The 24,781-nt window shown below is 38.7% G+C and overlaps 1 protein-coding gene across 1 annotated transcript; it reads right to left on the bottom strand.

Annotated features, from left to right (window-relative positions):
- Positions 1-1,366: 1,366 nt before the first annotated feature.
- On the bottom strand, positions 1,367-19,633 carry PNLIP (pancreatic lipase). The gene is made up of 13 exons (XM_011222804.3): positions 19,540-19,633; positions 19,367-19,412; positions 17,861-18,015; positions 12,838-12,960; positions 10,683-10,817; positions 9,857-9,968; positions 8,604-8,723; positions 8,368-8,487; positions 7,537-7,655; positions 5,289-5,418; positions 3,418-3,526; positions 2,712-2,876; positions 1,367-1,494 (listed from the first exon to the last, which is right to left on the bottom strand). Exons 2-13 carry the CDS (start codon positions 19,410-19,412, stop codon positions 1,431-1,433), a joined length of 1,398 nt encoding a protein of 465 aa, XP_011221106.1. The 5' UTR covers positions 19,540-19,633; the 3' UTR covers positions 1,367-1,430.
- Positions 19,634-24,781: the final 5,148 nt, after the last annotated feature.

The raw sequence follows: 24,781 nt of genomic DNA, 5'->3' as shown, positions 1-24,781 counted from the left end.
GAGAGCAGAAAAAAAGTGGCTCTTGAAGAGGTCAAGATCATCAAAACCTGAAGATTCCCCCCCTCTGGGCTTCCAACCATGTGAACCAGTACATTCCTTGTTGTTCAAACCAGTTTGAGTTAGAGATTTCGGTTCATGTGGAAGCGTCCTGATTAATACAGATTAATGGTTCTCAGAACAAGTCTTCATGCATTGATCAACTTGCATATACTTTGGTAAACACAGAATGAAAAGCATTTTCACATCTCTGTTGCTTTGCCTGTATTTTTCCCTCTTTCTGGAGTGCCCTTCCTACCATGTCCTCTTGGCAAATCCCCACTCACCTTTCAAGACCTAGCACAGATGGCTCTTTTAAGATATTAGTGATTGGACAAGGCCTATTTTTAAATACCTGACTCTGGTGAAATCATTCATTCTTTCCATTAGTGAGATGGTCATTGAGAAAATATTTATTTCGTCTCCTACTACGTGCTACGCATTTGCCAGCCACATACAACATGCAAATGCCTTAAGGAGAGATATGCAGACAAGTAAACAAGGAATTCTGATCTGGAGAAAGAAGTTCTGAGATGGAGGAAGTTCTGGGTGCAGAGGGGGAGCCTCTCATCCAGTCTTAGGGGGTGTGGAAATGGAGGTGAAGAAAGTCTTCCTGGAAGAAATGATGTCTACATTACAGATTTAAGAACCAGGAGGAGTTCAACAGGCAGGAAGACAAGAGAAAGAACATCCAAGGGAGAGGAAGAGTTTGCACAAAGGTCTAGCAGCATCTGAGATCACGGCCCTCTTGGGGCCAATGGCAAAATGTAGATTTCTAGAAGGAATGTGATGAGAGATGATGCTAGAGTCCTCGGTTCAAAATTAGACAAGAGGACCTCGAAAGGCTCACTGAGAGATGTGGATTCTTTTCTGGGGACCATCGGGAGACTCTTTGATTTGTGCTTTAGAAAGGTTAAAAAGGCTACAGAGAGGAGAGGGGCTTGGGGGGACCTACTGGGAGCAGCGAGACTGGTCAGGAAGCATTGGATCTGCTCTGTCCTTGCCTCCTTATGTGCCATCTTTCCTGAAACGTCTGATTAGGAGCAGACACAGAACATAAAGAGTATAGGAACGTGGCAAAGGTTGGTACTTGCCACGTGTGGGTCATCTTGGATCTGGAAGTCTGCCTTAACTGGTCTGGATGACACCAGTAATATTAGCAATGGACATGATGTCAGTGGCAAGTAAACCATTTTCTCAAGCTCAAATGCCACATAATAGGTAGCAAATTCAACTGTTATTTGTGGTTCTTCAGACCAACTCCATATTTTGGATTTTAATCACGTAATCCAAAAGAGACATGGGGAAAAAGGACACAATAAAAAAGGAATGGAATGCTTCACCACTAGATTTTATTAACAGTAAGATGGGCAGTGGTCACATGTCAGTGACTCCTAACATGGGGTGAGAGTGAGCAGAACATCTTCCCTCACGGTTTCTTGACTACAGAAGTTGAACCTAAAGAGAGAAAACAAAAGAAGGTCAGCTTTTCCTGGTGTACTGCTGGTGCGTTGAGCATAAGGACAGCCTCTCATGTCCCCAGTCCGAGCGAGAGCCACTCCCTGTGCCCGAGACCAGACATTGGCCAAGGGAACACAGACCTCTTCTGTATAAAGGACTGAATTCTCCTTTCCGATGTTCTTTCATAGCTGTGCAATAGTAGAGAGAGGAAGTGTCATTGGACGCCCCTAAGGACAGGGCGCGGTCATGTGTCATATCCTAAAGCATCTACTAAGCACTTGGCACATCGTCAATCAATGCAGCTGAGGAAGAGTAGGGTCAGCAGCGTGATAAGAATTCAGCCGGGAAATTTCTGAGGTCCTGGTGTTACATTTACTTGGCAATAACTGAATTCCATTCAATCACTGAATTGAAATGATTAGCATTACTCATTAAGACTGAACAAAAGTTAGTTTGTTTGGGAGCTAATTTTCTTTAATAACATATATAAGCATGTGCAAAGTGCCTGGCACATAAAAGGTGCTCGGAAGTGGCTCTCTTCTTTTCATCTTCATTTTCCCTCCCTGGGGTCTGAGGGCTGGCAGACTCGCAAATAGAAAATTAAAGGTTAAACACTAGTGCTAAAGGACACAAGACATGAAGGGCACACACGATCTATATATGAATAAAGGTGAACTGAATTTGTTTTGTGGTAGTTAAGAAAGTGCTGGAGTCAAATTCCCTGCCTACGAATTATGGCACTGAGGTTCATTTAATTCTCTTTGATGGAGACAAGAATAGTACCACCATCCCATTACCACCATCAAAAGGGTAAACATATCCATTACCCCAAATTACTCTCCTATTCCTTGGTAATCTCTCTTCTTTGTCCCCTCCCATATTCCCTCCCCCCAGGGAACCAATGACCTGCTGTCAGACACATAACACAAGGCACAGTTGCTAAATGAAATCACTCTTTTCATCTCAGGGTCATGAAGCCAGTTTCTCAATTTAACACTTAACTTGCATCAAATGACACATACTCATCTACAAATCTCTCCAAGTTATGCTCTGAAAGTTCTGCTCTTTTTCCTAAAGAAACAGGAGGTACTAGGAAGCCACTGTGACCATGGCTTAGGGGAAACGCTGTTGCAGATTGAACCTAAAGTAGACTTCCAGTGGGGAAAGCACGGGTGGCTCAGTACCGCAAATCTCTTTGGGTTTCTATTACTTACGATACTCCGTCGTTCCTTTCCACCACGATCTTGGAAGCTCCCACTCTGGGTAGAGTTGGATTGATCACGTTGTTGTACCAAATAAATTTAACCCTCTGCAAATCTCCAACATCCACATCAGAGTCGAATTCATTGGAGTGCGTTCTGTCTGGTCGGAGAGTGCCCCTTGGGAGTTGAGAAGTTAATGAAAACATACGTGAGCATACAAAAATATACATATATGTGTATATGTTTCTAAAACAAGCTTACAGTGCACATTTGCTATTCTAATGTATTAAATAAATGCAGACATGTGTGCCAACTCACTGACAGGTCAGTTGCCAACAATAACTCATATTAACTTTAAAGCCACCCTTACTTCAATAAAACTTCAGATATGTTTTAGTCATAAACCTCCTACAACTTAATAAACGATGACATCATCGTATCATTTTTTCCTGGTTGTTTTGTGGGCAGAATAATTTTTTACTGATTATAAATCAGGTGCCATGCATCAAACCAAATGTCAATGGTTTTCTCAGGAAACAGCAGAGAAAAAATTCAGAAACAGAATTCTGAAATGTACTAAGGTGCAAGATAAAACGACCCCTCCTTGGAAGGATGTGTGGTGGTGCTGTACTCCCACATAGTTATGAATGTCCATAACCTGCATTATATGTGCAAAGGATTCCAACATTTAAGGGGCGCAGGGTAACATTGTACTCACTTGAAAATTTCATACTGTTTAGAATTTCCTTTATTTCCGAACAAAGAAACAAGCACATGTCCTGTAACCTTCTTCCCAGACAGTGTGACAGCTACCTTGTACCTCCAACCTGCACAGGGGGAAAATATTTGCAAACTGTCAGCTTGTAGAGAAGATACACCAAAAACAGGCTAACTTGGATGTCACTGCTGCCGAATTTTGAGTAATTTATATATAGTATTGGTTGTTCTTCTAATCAAATAGTCTCCTTTATCTAAATGTTCAGAAGCTAGGCATGGGGCCAGGGGAAGAGCACAGAATCTTTCCAAAGTCAATAGATGTCAAGTAATATACGTCAGTCATATATTTTGCTTTCAATTTCTTTACCCAACAATTTATTTTTGAATATTATAAGAACTTTATCTTAAAAGAAAGTAGGAAAGGGGCACCAGGGTGGCCTAGTGGGTTAAGCCTCCAACTCTTGGTTTTGGCTCAGGTCATGACCTCGTGGTCATGGGATTAAGGTCTCTGTGTCCGGCTCTGCCCTCAGTGTGGAGTCTGCTTAGGTATTCTCTCTGTATTCTCTCTCTCTCTCTCTCTCTCTCTCCCTCTGCCCCTCCCCAGCTTGAACCACTCTCTCTCTCTAAAATAAAATAAATAAATAAAATTTAAAAAAAAGTGTGGGGGGGTGCCTGGGTGGCACAGCGGTTAAGCGTCTGCCTTCGGCTCAGGGCGTGATCCCAGCGTTCTGGGATCGAGCCCCACATCAGGCTCCTCTGCTATGAGCCTGCTTCTTCCTCTCCCACTCCCCCTGCTTGTGTTCCCTCTCTCGCTGGCTGTCTCTATCTCTGTCAAATAAATAAATAAAATCTTAAAAAAAAAAACTGGGAAAAGGGTAGAGCATGACATTTTCATCAATTCACTATTTTCTTTTTAAAAAATTTTTATTTATTTATTGAGAGAGAGAAAGAGCACAAGTCAGGGGAGGGACAGAAGGACAAGCAGACTTCCTGCTGAGCAGGGAGCCCGACGTGGAGCTCAATCCCAAGACCCCGAGATCATGACCTGAGCTGAAGTCAAATGCTTAACTGACTGAGCCACCCAGGTGCACCTCAATTTACTATTTTCATAGTAAGTACTATTTTACCTATTTTCATGAGTTATCACAATTTAGAGTCCTGTTGTCTTTTTGTCTAAATTGTCTGCATTTATTTAAAAAATTCTATAATTCAGCTTTCCCTTGCCATTGGAAATGTATTAAGTTATGGTAACCACTTCATGGTACTAGTCAATAGTTAACTAGCAGTTTATGCCATTTAGAGCTAGCCTGGCCAAACTGAGGAGGGAATAAAACCTGGCTTTAGTTTTTACAGTGCAGCCAACCCCACTGACTCCAGTCTAAATAGTTTTCTTCCTCTGTGACCCAGGAAGGAACATGCCTCACCATCCATCCCTGCATCCTTTAATCTCTATCACCCACGGAGTCTACCAACCTAACAGCTCTTAAATCTGTCAACTCCCTACCATTCCTGCAACCTCTGCCATCTCTCTCCTGGATGACTTTTCTGCTTGTACAAAACTTCAGAATTTTGCTTTAGGGAAACTTCTGACTGCATTGGACGAGTCTGGAGCGGAAGAAGCCTCCTGAATTCAGCACCAGAATCAAATATGAAGAAACTCATTTTTCTATCATCGTTAGTTCAGGCCCCCAAATTCTACTCTGTTACCCCAATGAGCTAGACTTACATTGAGCACGATGGCTTTTGAAAATTTTTCCACGTTGGAAGGAGCATTTACAACTTTTGTATGGAAGAGCAATGTCACACATTTTCACCAAACATGATGAAATACATAGCATTATGAACTTAAGGCACATGTAATAAGAGACTTACGGGCAAAATTGCTGGCGTCACCAGTGTTGAGATAAAATACTTGGTTCACTCCGTTTGTTTTTCCAGAAAATCTGTCAGCATAATGACCCATCTGCGGGCAGCCTTCGCTTGGGCAGGGGAAGCACTTGTTCTAGGGGAAATTAACAAATGATGAATGAGGACACTCTTCCTTTTAATAGCACGCCATCTTTTTCCACCTGTGGTTGCAGTTCAAATATTCTAAAGCCAATTCTGTCATGATGGCAAAAGATGACTTTCATAGTGTTTCAGCAAAGGTAAAAAATGCATTTCCCTAGTTACAATGACAAATTTGACTGTTAAATAACACAATACTAACAAAAACATAAAAATCACACAAAAAGGGAATTTAAAGATATATTTATACATGTATTTTAATCTTTTCTCTTTTGCCTCTGTAAGTTGCTCAAGACATCCATTTGCCTACAGATGGTTAGAATTTATTTTAGAAAGATGGCAAAAGAAAGAACAAGGGGTGATAATCATCTCCGATATGCAAAATAGGACCCACTAGGAGTCAGGTTTTTCTCAAATTTTTTAGCTCCCGCTTTAGCATATTAAGGTCTGAAGGATTCAGATCTCAGAATTCTCCTAATGAGAACAGAAAATGCCCCAGTTGGCCTTTAAGTCTTAGCTGTGTGACTTAGGAAAATGTCCTCTTTCTGGGCCAGGAATTATGGGAAGAAGAGAGGAAGAGGGAGAAACAGAGTGGGAAGGACAAACATCACAATTCCTTCAGTGGAGGGGCAATCCTGCTCCACAGAAGAGGCAAGGGGCAGATTCTTGGATCAGTGAGCCAGACGGGGACTGGGCCAAGTCTTAGGGTCTGCATCCAGCAAAAGCTAAGTAGAGACTGAGCCAGTCAGGAATGGCCAGAGCCATACGGGGAAGTAGGCCAAGCCAGAAGAGTAAATGTACCTAGACATTATCTGCAGACCCTAGGTACACACCCATCAATAATGCAGACCCCCAAGTCCTCCCCTCTGCTCTACACACACGGACCATCCCCACCATGATCACTGTGCCCAATACCAGCTTGGAGAGAAGATGATAAAGGGGTCCAAAGGCTGAGAAATATGCAAAACTGACAACTTTTTCTTATAAAAGTGTCTGAGTATCACCTGAAAGGGCTGTTTATATTACTGAACCAGACTAAATTTTAACTGAATGAAACCTAAAGCTTCTTTCCTTATTTTCCCCATTATCTAGAGATTGGGGATTTGGGAACACAACAAAAATAAAGTTAAACCAAAGAAAGGGGGTGGTGAGCTCGTTGTGTATATAAGCTGTACTGTGAATAAACCATGAAACCCCCCACCCCCACAGCCAACAGTTGTTGAATGTGAATTATTATATTTTAGATTCTGAGCTAAGGAACTAAAAGGTATCATCTCATTAAATCCTCCCACCAAACCAACGGAGTCTACCATTATTATTTACATTTAGAAATGAAAAAACTGCCTTAGAGAGAGGTTAAATATTTTGTCCAAATTGTTCAGCCATTTAATGATGAAATCAGGTTTCAGATCCTTTCTCTTTAGCACTAAGTTATACATCTTGATAATTATGACTTCACCTGGTGTGTTACTTAAAATTTTATTTATTAAATGACATAGGTTGTGTATGTTTATTTGAAAAAATTGTAGTGAAAGGAAGAGCAATAAAAATTAACAGGCAATGGATATATCATTTTCAAGATTACATTTAAGGATTCTAACCCAGATACCTAGTGAATACCCAACAAGATGAAAACTCATAAGCAAGCAAGCAAACAAAAACTTGGCGATTATGAGACCGCACAGACATATCCACATGCACATAATGATATAGTTTTATAGGGTCAGCACTTCAGATAAGTTTTCCATATTTATTAGCGTCCTGTAGCCATAGCTCAGATTTCCATAGACTTTTTTTTTGTTATAATTATTTCTAAAACAAGTTTGAACATTTGCCTGATCCATACTGAAGTGATAGGGAACAAGGTAGACATGGGACATCTTAGTATACAAGAACATTTCTCTAAAGTTCTCCAATGTCTCATCACTATTATGATAAATATATATGGCAACTATACTTCAATTAAAGATAAAAACATGTATAATTAAAAGTATAAGTAATGTGGCAATCATATAGTGACACTCGCTGAATGCATGTTACGTATAGTGGACTACACCCATCACGAGAAGTGATGGTCACAAAATTCTTTAGGTATAATGTGGAGTCTACTTACTGCGGTGAAAACACTGTAGGAAGCACAAGGGAATCCAGCAAAGCCACTGGGGTTGAGGATGCTATCAGAGTAATATTTATAGCTTCTTAAGTGATTACAGGCCACAAAGTCACGAGTCCCTTTGAAATCAGACAGTACACATTAGCAACAGATTTTATTTTTCCAAGTTAATGTCACAATTAAAACATGGTTGTTGAATAGATTTTTCTTTTTTTCTTTTTTTTTTTTAAAGATTTTATTTATTTATTTTACAGAGATAGAGACAGCCAGCGAGAGAGGGAACACAAGCAAGGGGAGTGGGAGAGGAAGAAGCAGGCTCATAGCAGAGGAGCCTGATGTGGGGCTCGATCCCACAACGCCGGGATCACGCCCTGAGCTGAAGGCAGACGCTTAACCGCTGTGCCACCCAGGCGCCCCTGAATAGATTTTTCTAATTCGTGTGAACTCATGGTGATCACAGGACAAAATCATCTATGAAGTATTTATGATTTGTGATGCAATTAGAAGCGAAATACTATTTAAGATTTTAACGGTAATGCCATAAATGAAATGGAAAAATAACTTTAGAAGGAAGAGATAAGTACATGTAGATGTAAGTACGACTTAATAATGCATTCCCTGAATTAGATTCTTGGAAAGTTGACTACAAATACATTTTCTTTCTATAGTCTCCTCATGCCTACTTTCCCCAGTGGAAAGTCTGTATTTTGGGTCAAAAGTCCTTTGTTGTAGAAAATGTGAGACCTGTACCAAAATATTTAGCAAGTTTAGCAGAAAATGAAACACAAGTTTTCCCCTAAGAAAATCTCTTCATGCACATAAAGGTTTTACCTTCCCAGAGCCCATCAATGTCAACAATCTGAGAGAGAATGTTCTTCTGACATCCGGGCATTTCTTTTCCTCCATTTGGAAAGAAATCTAGGTGGCCTACAGTTTGACTCATTCCAAACCCTGAGGAATATTAAAATATGAGAAAGTTGATGTTGATGTATAGACTCAAAACACTCTAAAACATTCTAATACATGGACTCAAAAAATACTCGTGGAAGACGAATTGAAGAACTCACCCATGTTGGGGATCATAGGGGCAGCATCTGTGTGAATTACATCCACAAACTTGGCATCACTGGGGTCCAAACGGACTAATTCGGGTGTGCCCTCAAAGCAAGGCTCAGCTGGATCTAATCCTAAAGTAAATAGAATATGTCATGTTAATATCAGTGTACACCCACACTGACCTTTCTTCATTAATTACCTACCCAAGCGCAAGCATTGGCGGGAGCCATGACTTACACCTGGAAAGAGATAAGCTAATTCTTCCACACCTTATCATTTTCTTACACTTCCTGTGTCTAATTTTTTTATTTGCATTATAGTGAATTTTCCTCAAACCATGGAATTTGGCTCTACTTCTGGATGCTTAGTCCCTGGGACAATCCTGGCCAATAACAGCAGTTATAAGGGAAGAGACAGATTCTGGAGACTCCTAAAAGCTGGTCAGGATAAAAGAGTCCCCATTCTACTGTAAAATCCTGCGAGGGCAAGGACTTTGGTTTTCATGGTCACCAGGACGACAGCTTTGCAGAGTGCCTGGTTGAGCACAGATTATGAGAAAGAATGTTCTCTTCAGCAAATTAATGTTAGACATCCAGATGCCCCCACCAACCCAAATGTGACCAGTTTATCCAAAGTATCAAAAAGAGAATCAGACGGTCAGAGACAGAGTGGGACGATGGAAGAGGAAAGTGGTTGCTCCCCGAAATAGTCACCTCTCAGATCCAGGATAGCGAAGTCTTTCCTATAAAATTGCAAGGTTGATTTAGGGCCTGTGTATACAACATGTGACCTCATTGGCCAAATGCAACCAGTCTGAGGTTTGTGAAATGCTATTTTTTATCTAACTAGAGCATGCAGAATTGGTTAACCTGGCCTGACCACCTGTCCCCTGCAACGCTTGGCTTGTGGTCAATGAGGATTGGGCTAATTATCAATTGCTATTGAAGCAGAATGTAATTAATTATGCATTTTTGAGTTCCTTGAGTTTAATTCTATTAATTATTTATTCTGTTATTTATTCTATTCATGAAACTTTCTCCTTTGTGAATGCCTGAANTTTTTTTTTTTTTTTTTTTTTTTTTTTTTATATATATATATGGCTCTGTAGGTCAAAGATCAGTATCGGCAAAAAATTTACAAAACCTCAGAACATACTGATTTCTGATCGTGTGGCCCAATTCAGAAAATGTCAAATTTCCATCCTTTTAGACCCCATATAGGCTACACTGAGTCTAATTTTTCAGCGTTTACTGTTTTGACCAACCTGTGATTCGTCCAACAGTCCCGTTGGTCCTCCTTCCTGCCTCTCCAGCTGCGTGGGAGCCCAGGCTATGCCCAATGATGTGGACATTGGAAAGTGAGTACCCAAATGCTGACTGTTGGAAAGAAAACTTCTTCAGAATGTTTTCCAATATTGCAAACTTCAAGATGGCCACAGAAGGAGATCCTCACAAAACATGAGTTTTAAGAAGACAAGCTGCCCCTCAAAGCAACTGATTTTCATGACTTGTTTTTCAGTTATCATAGAAAATGGCATTTGGTCTAATGTTTAAGCTGGCGGAAGTAGGGCTCTCTTGTGTTGTTTTACCTAGAGGAACCCTTACTGGGTATGAGGAATTGTTACCCCGAGGTGGCGAAGCAAATATATGAGTTAGCAGATAAGAATGAAAGAAATTACATAAGCACATTAACATTTTTTAAGGTTTTAGCTACCAAAGCAGGTTAGCTTGGTGTCATTGTGCTTCTGTTAAAAAAATTTAAAACAAAAACAAAACCATGGTAGTTTCATCTCGAAGTTGACATTATCACACCAACTTGGTTTAGTAGATGGTAAAATTAAAGGAATACTGATGGAATTCGGTAGAAACAATCTACCTGGTTGCTTGAGTAACATCACTTAAAAAAACTAGTGTTTTGACTTTAAGAGGCATATTGATGAAGCCCAAATCTAGATTGATTGATTGATTTTATGTTTTTCTTTTCAACCACAGGGAAAGCCAAATCTCAGTAGAGGAATGTCTACAGCATTTTTAAAAAGAGAATCTGGAGAGCAATGTGCATGGACTTTTATAAAACCTAGAGGTAGTTACCTTAAGAACTTCAACAAAATATGCCACTTCTGCCCCCACAATCCGGATGTTCTGCGAGGCCTGCATGTAACCAGTTCGGGAGCCACCTTTCCAGTCCACACAGATGCAGTTCACACTTTCCACTGTGAACAGGTTCTGATGGAACAGACACAATAAACAAGTAAAGAATTCAGGATATTCATTAATTAATAATGAACACATTTGAAAACGAGGGTAAATATCTTCCATGACCTATACAATATCAAGCTTATTTTTAACCCCAAAACAATGAACAAAACTTCTAGTCTGTTATGGATATGAATTTCCTTTTAAAGTTTAACATTGGCTCCAAATTGAGGGTTTGACCATAATGGGAAATGTATTTTTGGGATATCTACTGTAACAGATGCATAGACATTTGTTGCAGGAAGAGATGTATAAAATGGGGTACAGTGGACTGTCTCATTAGAGCATCATAAATGTCATAAGCCTACATTGTCCCTTACTAGAATGCATCCCAGGACATTGTCCCTTACTAGAATGCGTCTCAGGACATTGTCCCTTACTAGAATGCATCCCAGGGATGTTTTGTTCACTGCTGTATCCTCAGTGCCTCAAATAGTTCCTGGCACATAGTAGGTGTTCAGTAAGTATTCATTGGATGAATGAATAAATGAAATGCTATGTTAAGACCCCCTTAAATAAACATACTGAAGGTAAATGAGTAAGCTTTCCCATGATGGACAAACTAATCAAAGTTTTGGATGAACATATTTTATCGTACATTACAGATGAGTTACTTCGCATAAAAGCATAACCTACCAGATATCTACTGGAAGCTTTGTTTGATGCAGGTCAATGATAGTTTCATGAACGTTAGATCTGGCAGGAATTTCGTTTGTTTGGGAGTATGTATATTTATACAGATCCCCACCTTTTTCCAAGAAGACTTTCAGAAGAATGAAGCAATCTTAGAAATCATCTCCAATTCTTTTATTTTACAGACAGAAATCTTCAAAAAGGGAAAATGATTTGCTAATGTCATGGTTAGCTAAGGATAGAGTCAGAACTAGAGTCTAGGACCTTTAACCTTCTAGGTTAATCCATTTGTTTCTCCATCATAAAGCAACCATGATGTCAAAGCCAAATCATGCCAGGAAAACAAATTGGCTTTGGGGATTTCAAAAATAAATTGTGTGCATATATCTGAAAATTTACATTCCCTTTGAGCTAAGAATCACTTTGTCTTTTTCCGTCATTGTTGTATAAAAATCTATTCCTACCCTCCCCCCAATAATCATCAGCTTAAATTATTTTAGAAGACAAGTTAGGGTTTTGTTGATTATTTTTCAAAACTTGTGAAGTGAAAACCGTTTATTTTGGCTGTCTTCAGGATCAGTAGACAGTCTATAGGGTTGATTCAATCCAGCCTTTGGCTGTGTCATAGACAGGCCTGAAATTAAAAGTGTTTAAGTGGATCTTTGTGCCTTGTTTTTTGGACCTCTGAAGGAATGACTGCACCTGCGTGCCACGCTGGCCACTAACGCTTGGAGAATAGATGAATCAAGGATAATGTTCTTCAAGCACCAGCAGTTGCTAGGAAAGATTGTTCTATTTGATTTTCTGTCTTTTAATTCTTAATTATCATGGGCACACAGCCAAAGGCAAATTAAAGAAAATTGGATCACTGTGGTTGAAACAACAGAAGCTGAAAATGAAAACCTACACAGTTTTCCTAGATATTGCTACCAACGGAGATCAAAGAGTAGCAAGTAAAAATCAAAGGAAAACAATTAGTTTGGGCCAAATAAGTTATCTTAGTTCTTCACATAGAAATTAAAACCTATTGAAAAAATTAAGTTATTAAAAATACAACTAATATTGCATCAGTATGGCAATATCTGTTGCTAAAATTTTCAAATATCTCTGCATTAGTTATTAAACAAACACTACCTAGAGCCACCAAATGCTTGCCAACCTTGCTGCCCTGACTGTCTCAGGTCCTCTCCACACCCTACCACCTCTTGGACCTCCCCTTGAGACCCCAAGAAAGTCAGGTGATCCTCTGGTGTCACAATGGCTGGCATTTGTCCTGATTGGTTGCAACCTGTGCCTGCCCCATTGTCAATCATCACTTTGGAAACAATCTTCCCTTAATTGATTAACCATGTCTCACCTTGCACATATCGGCCAACCAGGTTTCTTCTCCCTTGTCTATGAATCCATGAATAATAAAGCGGGTTTTTCTATTTGTTTTGAAATTGGAGTCTGTGATAATTGATGGATCTGCAGTAAGTTCCTATTTGGAAAGAAAAGTGTTTAATGTCAAGTTTATTATAGTGTCCAATAGAACCATTTGTACGTGGTGGGAGATAATAGGTAGGAGAAGACCATCAAGACTTGAGAGCTTCGTGACTAAGGATTCTCCTATTACAGGCAAGCTATTTGCGATCAAGTTCCAGACATAACATTTCTGCAGTTGCTCTACTCAGAATAAATGTCTGCTATAATATTGATGTAGGGATCTTGTCTCCCAACAATGGAAGGCTTTGTATGGGTATGTGTATACAATTTTACACACACACACACACACACACACACTTTGGGAGATTATATATAATATTGGGAGAGTTTATATATATATATGTATACACATATTATATATAACTATATTCAGAATGTTTATTAAATGGCAACATAAACATAGGATAAAAATGGTATCAAGTTCCAATCAAGGCAAAGGGTAGCTGAATGGCTTAAAAAAACAAGACCAATCTCTAAGCTGCCTACTGGATCATTTTAGATCATTTCAGATCTAAAGATACATACAGACTAAAAATGAAGGGATGGAAAAAGATATTTTAAGTAAATGGAAGCAAAAAGAAATCTGGAGTAGCAATACTTACATCAGACAAAATAGACTTTAAAACAAAGGCTATAATACGAAACAAAAGACTTTACATAAAGAAAAAGGAATCTATCCAATAAGAAGATATAACACTTGTAAATATTTATTCACTCAACATAGAAACACCTAATTACATAAGGCAAATATTCATAAATGCAAAGGAAGAAATTGACAACAATACAATAATAGGGAGCTTTAACACTGTGTTTACATCAATGGATAGATCTCCCAACAGAAAATAAATAAGGAAAGAGTGGTTCTAAATGATACATTAGAACAGATGGACTTAACATTTATTTATAGAACATTCTATCCCAAAACAGCAGAATAGACATTCTTCTCAAGTACATGTGGACATTCTCCAGAATAAGTCACGTTAGGCCACAAAACAAGTCTCAATAAATTTAAGAAGATTGAAATCACATCAAGTATATTTTCTGACCACACTGGTATGAAACTAGAAATCAATTACAAGAAGAAAAGTGGAAAAAACACAAACATGCGGAGACTAAACTCTATGCTATCATGGGTCAAGGAAGAAATCAAAGATGTAGTTAAATCAATATCTTGAGACAAATAAAATGTAAATGCAATGTTCAAAAATCAATGGGACACAGTAAAAGCAGTTATAAGAGGGAAGTTTACAGTGATACAGGGCCACATCAAGAAATAAGAAAAAGCTCAAATAAATAATCTAACCTCATACTTAAAGGAACTAGAAAAAGAAGAACAAATAAAGCCCAAAGTTAGTAGAAGGCAGGAAATAATAAAGATCACAGTGGAAATAAATGAAATAAAGACTTAAAAAATAATAGAAAAGATCAATAAAACTAAGTTATTTCTTTGAAAGATAAATAAAATTTGTGAAGCTTTAGCCAGACTCATTAAGAAAAAAACAGAGAGGGCCAATAAATAAAGTGAGAAATGAAAAAGAAGTTACAACTGATACCACAGAAATACAAAGACTCATAGGAGACTACTACTAACTGTTATATGTCAACAAATTGGACAACCTATAAAAATGAACAAATTCCTAGAAACATATGATCTTTCTAGACTAAATCAGGAAGAAATTTAAAATCTGAACAGACCAATTACTAGTAAGGAGATCAAATCAGTAATTAACCTCCTGACGAACCAAAATCCAGGATCAGACGGCTTCACAGGTGAATTCTACCAAACGTTTAAGGAAAGGTTAACACTTATTTTTCCCAAACTATTCCAAAAAATTGAAGAGGAAAGAATGCTTCTAAACTCATTCTTCAAGGTTAGCATTATTCTAATACCAAAACCAGACAAACACTACCAAAAAAATTACAGGCCAGTATTCCTGATAAACATGATGTAAAAAATCTTCAACAAAATATCAGCAAACTGAATTCAACAATATAGTAAAAGGATCATGTGCCATGGTCAGGTGGGATTTAGTCCAGGGCTGCAAGGATGGTTCAATACCCACATATCAATCAATGTGACACACATTAACAAAACAACGAATAAAAATCATATGATCAGGGGCGCCTGGGTGGCACAGCGGCTGAGCGTCTGCCTTCGGCTCAGGGCGTGATCCCGGCATTATGGGATCGAGCCCCACGTCAGGCTCCTCTGCTGTGAGCCTGCTTCTTCCTCTCCCACTCCCCCTGCTTGTGTTCCCTCTCTCGCTGGCTGTTTCTGTCTCTGTCAAATAAATAAATAAAAAATCTTTAAAAAAAAGATTTAAAAAAAAATCATATGATCATCTCAATGGATGCAGAAAAAGCATTTGACAAAATTCAACATCCATTTATGATAAAACCTCAATAAATTGGGCATAGAGAAGATGTACCTCAACATAATAAAAATCATATATGACAAACCCACAGTTAACAGCATACTCAATAGTGAAAAGCTGAAGGCTTTTGTTTTTCTAAGATCAGGAACAAAACAAGAATGCCCACTTTTGCCACTTTTATTCAACATAGTATTGGAAATCCTAGCCACAACAATTGGGCAAGAAAAAGAAATAAAAGTCATCTAAATTGGAAAAGAAGTAAAACTGCCACTATTTGCAGATGACTGGATACTATATATCAAAAACCCTAAAGCATCCACCAAAAAAATATTCGAACTAAAAAATGAATTCAGTAAGTTGCAGGATACAAAATAAATATACAGAAATCTGTTGAATTTTTATACACTAATAATGAACTATCAGAAAGAGACATTAAGAAAACAGTCTCATTTGTAATTGCATCAAAAAGAATAAAATACCTAGGAATAAATTTAACCAAGAAAGTGAAAATTATGACACTGGTGAAAGAAATTGAAGGCAACACAAATAAATGAAAAGACTACCTTGCTCACTGATTGAAAGAATTAATCTTATTAAAATGCTCATGCTATGCAAAGCAATATACAAATTCAATGCCATCTCTATAAAAACATCAATGGCACTTTTCACAGAACTAGGACAATAATCCTAAAATTTGTATGGAATCACCAAAGACCCTGAGTAGCCAAAGCAATCTTGAGAAAGAAGAACAAAGCTGTAAGTAGCATGCTTTCAATTTCAAACTACACGACAAAGCTATAGTAATCAAAATAATATGGCACTGGCACAAATACAGACACATAGATCAATGAAACAGAATAGAAAGCCCAGAAATAAACCCACACTTATATGGTTAACTAATCTACAACAAAGGAGGTAAGAATATACAGTGGGGCAAAGACACGCTTTTCAATAAATGGTGCTGGACAGCCACGTGCAAAAGAATGAAACTGGAACACTCTCTTACACCATATACAAAAATAAACTCAAAACAGAGTAAAGATGAAATGTAAGACCTGAAACCATAGAACTCCTGGAAGAAAACAAAGGCTGTACGTTCTTTGACATTGGATCTTAGCAATATTTTTTGCTTAGCAATATTTTTTAGGCAAGAACAACAAGAGCAAAAATAAATAAATGGGGCTACGTAAGACTAAAAAGTCTTTGTGCAGTAAAGGAAACCATTGACAAAAATGAAAAGGCAATCTACTGAATGGGAGAAGTGATATATTTAATAAGGGGTAAACATCCAAAATATATAAAGAACACATAAAACTCAATATCAAAAAGACAGATTAAATAATGGGTGGAGGATCTGGATAGACATTTTTCCAAAAAAGATACACAGATGCCAAAAGGCACATGAAAAGATGTTCAACACCACTCATATCATCAGGGAAATGCAAACCAAAACCATAATGAGATACCACTTCACACCTGTCAGAACGGCTGTTATAAAAAAGACAAGAATTAAGTGTTGGTGAGCATGTGGAGAAAGGGGAACCCTCATGCACTGTTGGTGGGAATGTAAATCGGTGTAGTCACCAATAAAAATGGAATGGAGGTTCCTCAAAAAACTAAATTAAAAATAGAACTACCATATGATCCTGTAATTCCACTTCTAGGTTTTTATCTGAAAAAAAAAATGAAAACACTAATTTGAATAGACATTTTCACCCCTATGTTCATTGCAGTATTATTTACAATAGCCAAGATACGGAAGCAACGTAAATGTCCATTGATAGATGAATGAATAAAGAAGATGTGTAATATATAATAATATATATATAAAACAATATTACCCAGCCATAAAAAAGAACGAAAGCTTGCCATTCGTGACAGCATGGATGGGCTTAGAAAGTAGTATGCTAAGTGAAATAAGTCAGATAGGACAAATACCATATGACTTCACTTATATGTGAATCTAAAAAACAAATGAATAAGCAAAACAAAATAAAACAAGACTGGTAGATACAGAGAGCACACTGAAATGGTAGCCAGAGGGGATGGAGGTGGGGGGATGGATGAAATAGGTGAAGGAGATTAAGAAGTACAATCTTCCAGTTATAAAATAAATCAGACAGGAGGATGTAATGTACAGCATAGGGAATATAGCCAATAATATTGTAACAACTTTGTATGGTGACATGGTAACTAGACTCATTGTGGTGGTGACCATTTCATAATGGTTTTATATACTGAATCACTATGTTGTACACCTGAAACTAATACCATATTGTATGTCAATCATTTTTCAGTAGGAAATAAAGTGAATCTAAATTAAAACAAAAAGAGAACAATATCAAGTTAATGGACCTTTTATAAACAAGTTACATAAAATAATACTTAACATCACCGCCCCAAAAGTCTACAAAGATGCAAATTCCACTAATTTGTTCTCTTTTGAAAACTTAAAAAATTTAGTATTCTCATGACATAAAATAGATAGGACTTAGTTCTGAAAACAATAAGTTCTCTTACTTGGAAGTTATCCGGGTTCTCGTTAGTGTATAGGAGGAAACGGGTGTTGACATCTTTTGGAGCCCAGGGCAGTATTTTGAGAGGTCTTTCCACAGTTCCTGCCCATGGGGTGTCATCACTAAAGCAGCCAAGCCTTGGGAAGCAGACTTCTTTTCCTGTAATCACCCAGAAGCGTTTCAGGGATGTTAGTTTAATCAGAAAGCTCTTTTTATAATGGTCTCCCTGCCAGAACATGAGTTAAACTACATTTTGTGAGATATTTACTTTCTCCGCATCCCAGGTATCTTCCTATCGATATACTCACAACACAGCTTCAGCGTCCCAGCTAAAGACAGGCTTCTGCCCCTCATTTCTACAATGTATGACCACCTGCTTCCCCTCCTGTCTCTGTCCAGTCCCATGCTGGGACCCAGTCTGGCTTCTCAATGCGGATGTCTTCCTTGGGCCACTGGTGCCCAAGAAAAGAGCAGCCGTGTGTCCCCAGGCCTTGATAGAGAGGGCGGAGTTTTTCAATTCTTCGCAGTCATCTTCTGGTGTTGGGCTTTGGGCAGACAGCTTAAGTTTCATGCAAATGCCAAAACTTTATATCTCTACCTTGCTGAGTATTTAGGTCTCTGACCTATGTCTGAGGAGCATTCTGGATTTCCGTGATGAAGAAGCCGCTCATCAATAATCAAGCAGTAAATCCATGGTTTGCACAACTCTATGCTTGAATGTTAACTCGTAAAAGAACAACGCAAAGGAAGGGATGTCCAGCAGGATAAAGTCTAGATTAATAGTAGGAGTAGTAGGGGCTCCTGGGTGGCTCAGCTGTTAAGCGTCTGCCTTTGGCTCAGGTCATGATCCCAGGGTCCTGGGACTGAGTCCCACATCGGGCTCCCTGCTCGGCAGGAAGACTGCTTCTCCCTTTTCCACTCCCCTTGCTTGTGCTCCCTCTCTCGCTGTCTCTCTCTCTCTCTCTCTGTCAAATAAATAAATAAATAATCTTTAAAAAAAATAGTAGGAGTAGTAGCCGTGGTGGGGGCAGCATTCTCAAAATGTTACTATTTGACAGGAACCAGGCAAGATGATTTACAGGACTTGTCTTACGTAAGTCTCACAATTATCCTGTATTAGGGGTGGTATCATCCACCCATTTCACAATGAAGATAGTGAAGCACAGAGAGGTTAAAAATCTTGCTCAGGGTAATACAGCTCTAAGCCAGGGTTGCTAAATTAGCAAATGAAAGTAAAAGTCAAATGTGAGTTTCAGATACACAATGAACACTTTTTAGTATAACTTTGTCACCTATTCACTGATTATCTGAAATATTTATCTGAAGTTCAAATTTAACTGAGCATCTTAGATTTTATCTGGCAACCCTACTCCAAGTGCCTGTGCTCTCAACCATGCATTTTTTTGCTCTATTCCTTATGCCATAGAGGCTTGAATTCAGCCGTCATAGACTTTCTGGAAAGTACGAAGCAGGAAATTTCTTCCAGCACAACAGAAATATTTTTTCTTACCTACTACTGCTCCCAGCAGCAGCGATAGGGTCCAGATTATTAGCATCTAAATAAAGTAAAGAATAGGATTGAGTCTGAGTAAATAAGTTTTTAAAAGATTGACATAATTCAAGTTCAGTTAGACGGAAAATTGGTCTAGTAAATTAGGCTTGGAAAACATGTTCCTGACTCACCGTGGCAGTTCCGTCAGGTTCCACGTGCAACCAGACAGCGCCTTAAAGCTCCTTTTATAAGCAAACCTTATCTCTTTGAGAAGTTCCATGGGAAAGTGGCATGAAAAGAGAGGACGTTCCAAGTGCACATTTCTAATTTTAATCATAAATAAACCAAGATTAATAGAATAGGTCAAGTTTCCCACAGTACTTGTGGAAAGATGAGAAAAGGGTTCATACAGATTGTTCTCTTCCATTGAGATTATATCATGCTCAGAATCACCGTAGTTTCATTGTAGTAAGGGATTCTAGTCTGCCCCCCCCTTTTTTAGTTTACAATTCTCTGTGCTGCTTTGTGGATATGTGTGAAACTAAATTGTTTTCACAGATTTGATAACAGCAGTCTTGAAAACAAATACTAAAAGCTAACAGTTTGAGCAGTTTTTGTATAACCTTGCCTTACCCTCAAAAGCACAAAATTAGAAGCCATTCTTCAAGAGGGTTCATTCCTTTTAGGAAAGTTGTTGATATTTTATTTTGATAGTCTATAGAACTAGTTTATTTCTCAACAATAACATGGAGAAAAGAATAAATGAACTGACAAAAGGAGTTGGGGGTACTTCCAAGAGCAAAGAGGTGGAATTGGTGACCTCACCATCAAAAAAAATCAGGAATAAGAAAAAAATAAAATTCAACTTGGAAAAAAAATGGTCTGGGAAAAATAATCTGAAAGAGAAGCATTTGATAGAAAAGAACTGAAACATTTTCAGTTGGTGATAGATTGCTTAAAATAAATTTTAAAAACACTATAATGGGATACCATAATTTTAAGAGATTGGAGACATTCAGCCTGATACCATCACAGATATAAGCTGAATCCCACGAAATTGCCACATTTGCAGGTCAAAAATGGTCAAAGAATAATTCAGTTCCCTGACAAAGTTTATAGGTACAGAAAAAAGCAATGAAATTATTTGTGTATGAGGAAAGTTCGAAAAAGTTGGGCAAGGAGATGTTAAAATCCGGACAGAAGACACCAGGAAGGGATTCCATGAATGCAAGTCAAGCCAAATCCCCACTGAATCCTTCTTGTCTCAGCATTTGACCCCTTCCTTAGGGAATCTTCTCCAGCCCTGATTAAGTTGGTTTCCTTCTCCCCTCTGAGAACACCTCTCTTTCAAACTTCTTTCATTTGACACCCATCACAATCAGTTGTGGGCCATAAACTCTGAGAAGGGCGGCATTCTCTGGACCTTGTTGGCCCTCCTCAGTGTAGAGCCCACCTGGTACATAGCAGGCCCTTAACACCTCTGTGGGATGAATGAACAAATGAGGAAATGAATGTGAAAAGCAATTTAGTTTGCATAATTGCTCTGCAACAACTGCCTACACAGTCTCACAGTAAAGAATTATAATTTTCTTTTTTTTTTTAAAGATTTTATGTATTTATTTGACAGAGAGACAGCCAGCGAGAGAGGAAACACAAGCAGGGGGAGTGGGAGAGGAAGAAGCAGGCTCCCAGCGGAGGAGCCTGATGTGGGGCTTGATCCCAGATCGCCGGGATCATGCCCTGAGCCGAAGGCAGATGCTTAACGACTGCGCTACCCAGGAGGCCCAAGAATTATAATTTTCTGAACCTGTTTTTACTCAAAACAAGCAAGCAAACAAACTAATATATATATAGTGAGCCAAACTCTGGGTTTTACTATGAAGTAAACTACATTCTTGGTGAATTACCAAATAATTCACACCAAATTTCCAGGTTGACATTTTAGATAGTACAAAATTTAATCCATAATTTGGGTCGCCTTTATTCAATATAAGCTATAGTTTTAGGACTAACAGTCACCAAATTCTGAAAGTGAGACTAGATAGAGTTCATGGGGGGATTATTTTATAAACTGAAATAGGTTGAAATTTTAGGATGTTTGGGGAAGATTCAATTTCCCAAACCATTATACATGCTAAGAAGGGAATTGTATATAATCAGCAGTCTATCATGCCAGCTCTTCCCTTAAATTCAATCTGGCTGAACTCTTGAGCTGGGTTGTAAAATTTTATGAACCATATTGCTTCCTTGAGGTCACTAACATGTGATCTAGGAACGTCTAGAATATGTGGCAGAGATTGCTGGCCTCTTCCTACATGGAATAGTACTAGACTCTATTACCTGATCTCCTTTGCAGGAAGATGGGCCACATAATCAACTTCTGGCCAGTGAGAGCAAGTGCACAGATGTGCACCAGTTCCAGTCCTGTTCACGCAAACCCACACATGATCCTCTAGGTGCCATTTTGAAATTTACATGAGCGAGAAATAAGTTCCTATTATTTTAAACCACTGATATTTCAGGGTTATAACAACTAGCATTAACTTAACCAATAGAGATTATTTTGTTGTACAACGATTTCTCCTACTTTCAAGAACAGTTCAGGTAGCAAACATTGAATCCTTGACTGTACATTTTACCATTAGATTTGGATAGTATACACGCATAATAGTAATACTTCGGCAATTTTCCCCCTAATTTTTGGTTTTAAAAATCCCCTTTCCTGCTAGTTCTTAAATCCTAAAAAGTAATTGCTAAATTCTTCACTGTGTTTTTGTAGAATTTTAATTCTAATGGGCATTTCTCAATATAGTCCTTGATGGTGACCATTGTTTTACAGCAATCTGAAGCCACATAATACCCCTAGGTTTAGTTAAAATTTACCCAATGTTGTCTGGGCTCCCAGAGACAACTTAAGTGTAGTTGGAGTTCAGTGTGCTGAATACATAGGAAATTCTCAACTACTGCCGGTGGGTGGGTTGGAGCTCTCACCCCAACTCTGCTTTCCATCAGCCTTTGTTACTCCTTATGTCTCAGGACTGTAGGCTAGGAGCTGGGCCCTGTAAAGGGTGATAGAGATTTGGCATTCTTCCCCCAGGTATCCCGTGGCATTGACAGTGTACTGGCATATGAAAAACAATCTCATGTCTCATGAATTCAGCAGAGCCTTACCTAACATCGACTCAACTTTGACTCTAAAACCTTGGACGTTTAAAAATAAACATGTCAAACTTAGAAGTTTCTAATCCAGTAGCGATGTTTGCAGAGGAATTAAATATTGACATATGCTTAGGCTCTGAGTCTGAAAACCTTGTGATATCCAACTCAACTGAGGGAAAGAAAAGCCCTGGGACATCTGTGTGGCCAGATAGCCAGTGTGTTAGCCGAACGGGGTCTCATTTACTTAACCTTCAGAGAGCCTGTCCTATTCTTCCTTATCCAATTCAGCCTGCTGCCAGAGTCGTCAATGGGAAGGAGGAAGTGCTGACCTGAGGACGCCAGACTGCTCTGAGCAGAAGAAGGTCTCATGCCATCCAGAGCAACTGCCTTGCCAAGGGCTAGGAGGCTTAGTTCACGCAGACCCAAGGGAGTGAAATTATAGTCAACCCTCCTCCATTATGCATGACGATGGTTTACTTTGTGGCATAGGATAGCAAGCATACCTACAGTTTTACAGCATTAATGATTTAGTTTTACACACTTTTAAAGTTTTTCCCTTTAGTCTCCCACAGAACCTGTGGAAGCTTTAGCTATTTTTCTTATGAAAGTAGTGAGACTCAAGAGAGTTTAAGCAAAGGGTCACACGGTTGGTAATTAGCAGACCTAAGTCTGGAGGGATACGTTCTTTCTACCAGCTCTAGGTTACTTGTTCGTGTGAATCCGCAGAAGGCCAAATTCTCCCAGGCTGTGTTAGTCTAGGGTTGATGCCAGAAATGGTCAGGAATGGATAGAGCAGGAGGTGTTAATATGAGTGTGTATATGCATGTGTGTAAGACTGGGTATCTGCTTTCCAGAACAAAGTCACTCACATATATTTCGGATAACCTATTTTATTTGTATTTTGCTTCCATACTACTAATGCAGCAAATGGCAACTTTATCAAAAAGAAATACAACTTTTGTAACATCGAATATGAAATAGGACATGAAAATGATATGATGAATATGACAAATAACATGAATATGATAACCAATTCTTTCATGGGTTATCACAACTGTCTTCTAATTGTTTTCTTTGCCCTCAGACTGTCCAGTCTTTAGTCTCTCTTCTACGCACTGCTTGATAGTCAAGTATCAAATGCAGACTGGCCATGCTATTGTTCTTAAAACCCCACCCCCTTCCCTTGTTCTGTGCTTTCTAGGTCCGCACTGCCCAGTAGGAATATATTATAAGCCGCATTTTAAAAACTAAAAAAAAGGGGCGCCTGGGTAGCGCAGTCGTTAAGCGTCTGCCTTCGGCTCAGGGCGTGATCCCGGCGTTTCGGGATCGAGTCCCACATCGGGCTCCTCTGCTGGGAGCCTGCTTCTTCCTCCCCCACTCCCCTGCTGTGTTCCCTCTCTCGCTGGCTGTCTCTCTGTAACATAAATAAAAAATAAAATCTTTAAAAAAAAAAAACTAAAAAAAAATAGATGAACTATATTTTAATAATTTGTTTCATCTAAAATACCCCAAAATATTATCATTTCAACATGAGGCAGTAGCCACGTTTCAAGGGATCAATGGTTCCATGTGGCTAGTACCTATCATATTGGATAACACAATTCTAGAAGATCATATTTACTCTTAACATCACAAATAAGGCTTTAAAGGTCTGGTTAGCTTCTCTGAGTTTATAACCTTATTGCCTACACATTCGGCCCATTTTCTGGCTACTCTAAACTCTCTTCATGATGTCAACTCTCAAGCACTTTGAATGGGATCAAATCATAGAGGACTTAGACTAGAATAGCATGATTTTCCAGATGTCATCGAAAGGAAGAGAGCAAATAGAAATGCAAAATTCAGCACACCCTGAGATCAGAGCTTGGATACTGGGAGCTACGATGAAAGGGGGAAAAAGAGAACAAGCAAAAGCAAACAAACAAACAAAGATTAACAGTTTGTGCCAAAACCCCCCCAAAACAAAAAACCCCGAAATAAAAAACATTTTTGCTCTATACCTAAGGTATTTTGGAGATGAAACTAACTGCTGGGAGTGATTTGAGGATCCTCACAAAGGCAGGCAAAACCAGAGAAAAACACACATGTGTATTTCATAACCAACCTTGTAAGACAAGTAGCTAAGTCCATTTCAAAAATTATAAGCTGCGGGACTTCTAACTTCTAGCCGTGATGGAGCAACGCATCAGATCTGCCTTTTTTTTTTTTTTAAGATTTTTATTTATTTATTTGACAGAGATAGAGACAGCCAGCGAGAGAGGGAGCACAAGCAGG

This window comes from Ailuropoda melanoleuca, chromosome 6 (genome assembly GCF_002007445.2).
Source record: "Ailuropoda melanoleuca isolate Jingjing chromosome 6, ASM200744v2, whole genome shotgun sequence".
Lineage (NCBI taxonomy): Eukaryota > Metazoa > Chordata > Mammalia > Carnivora > Ursidae > Ailuropoda > Ailuropoda melanoleuca.
This window is presented reverse-complemented; position numbering and strand designations above follow the sequence as displayed.

Excerpts from the sequence above, each read along its gene's own strand:
- PNLIP (XM_011222804.3), bottom strand. The coding sequence starts at position 19,412 with ATGCTAATAATCTGGACCCTATCGCTGCTGCTGGGAGCAGTAGTAG. Across the intron at positions 10,818-12,837 it reads GGTTGGCCGATATGTGCAAG|AACCTGTTCACAGTGGAAAG; the intron begins GTGAGACATGGT and ends CTGTTCCATCAG. Across the intron at positions 1,495-2,711 it reads GAAAGGAACGACGGAGTATC|GTTCAACTTCTGTAGTCAAG; the intron begins GTAAGTAATAGA and ends TTCTCTCTTTAG.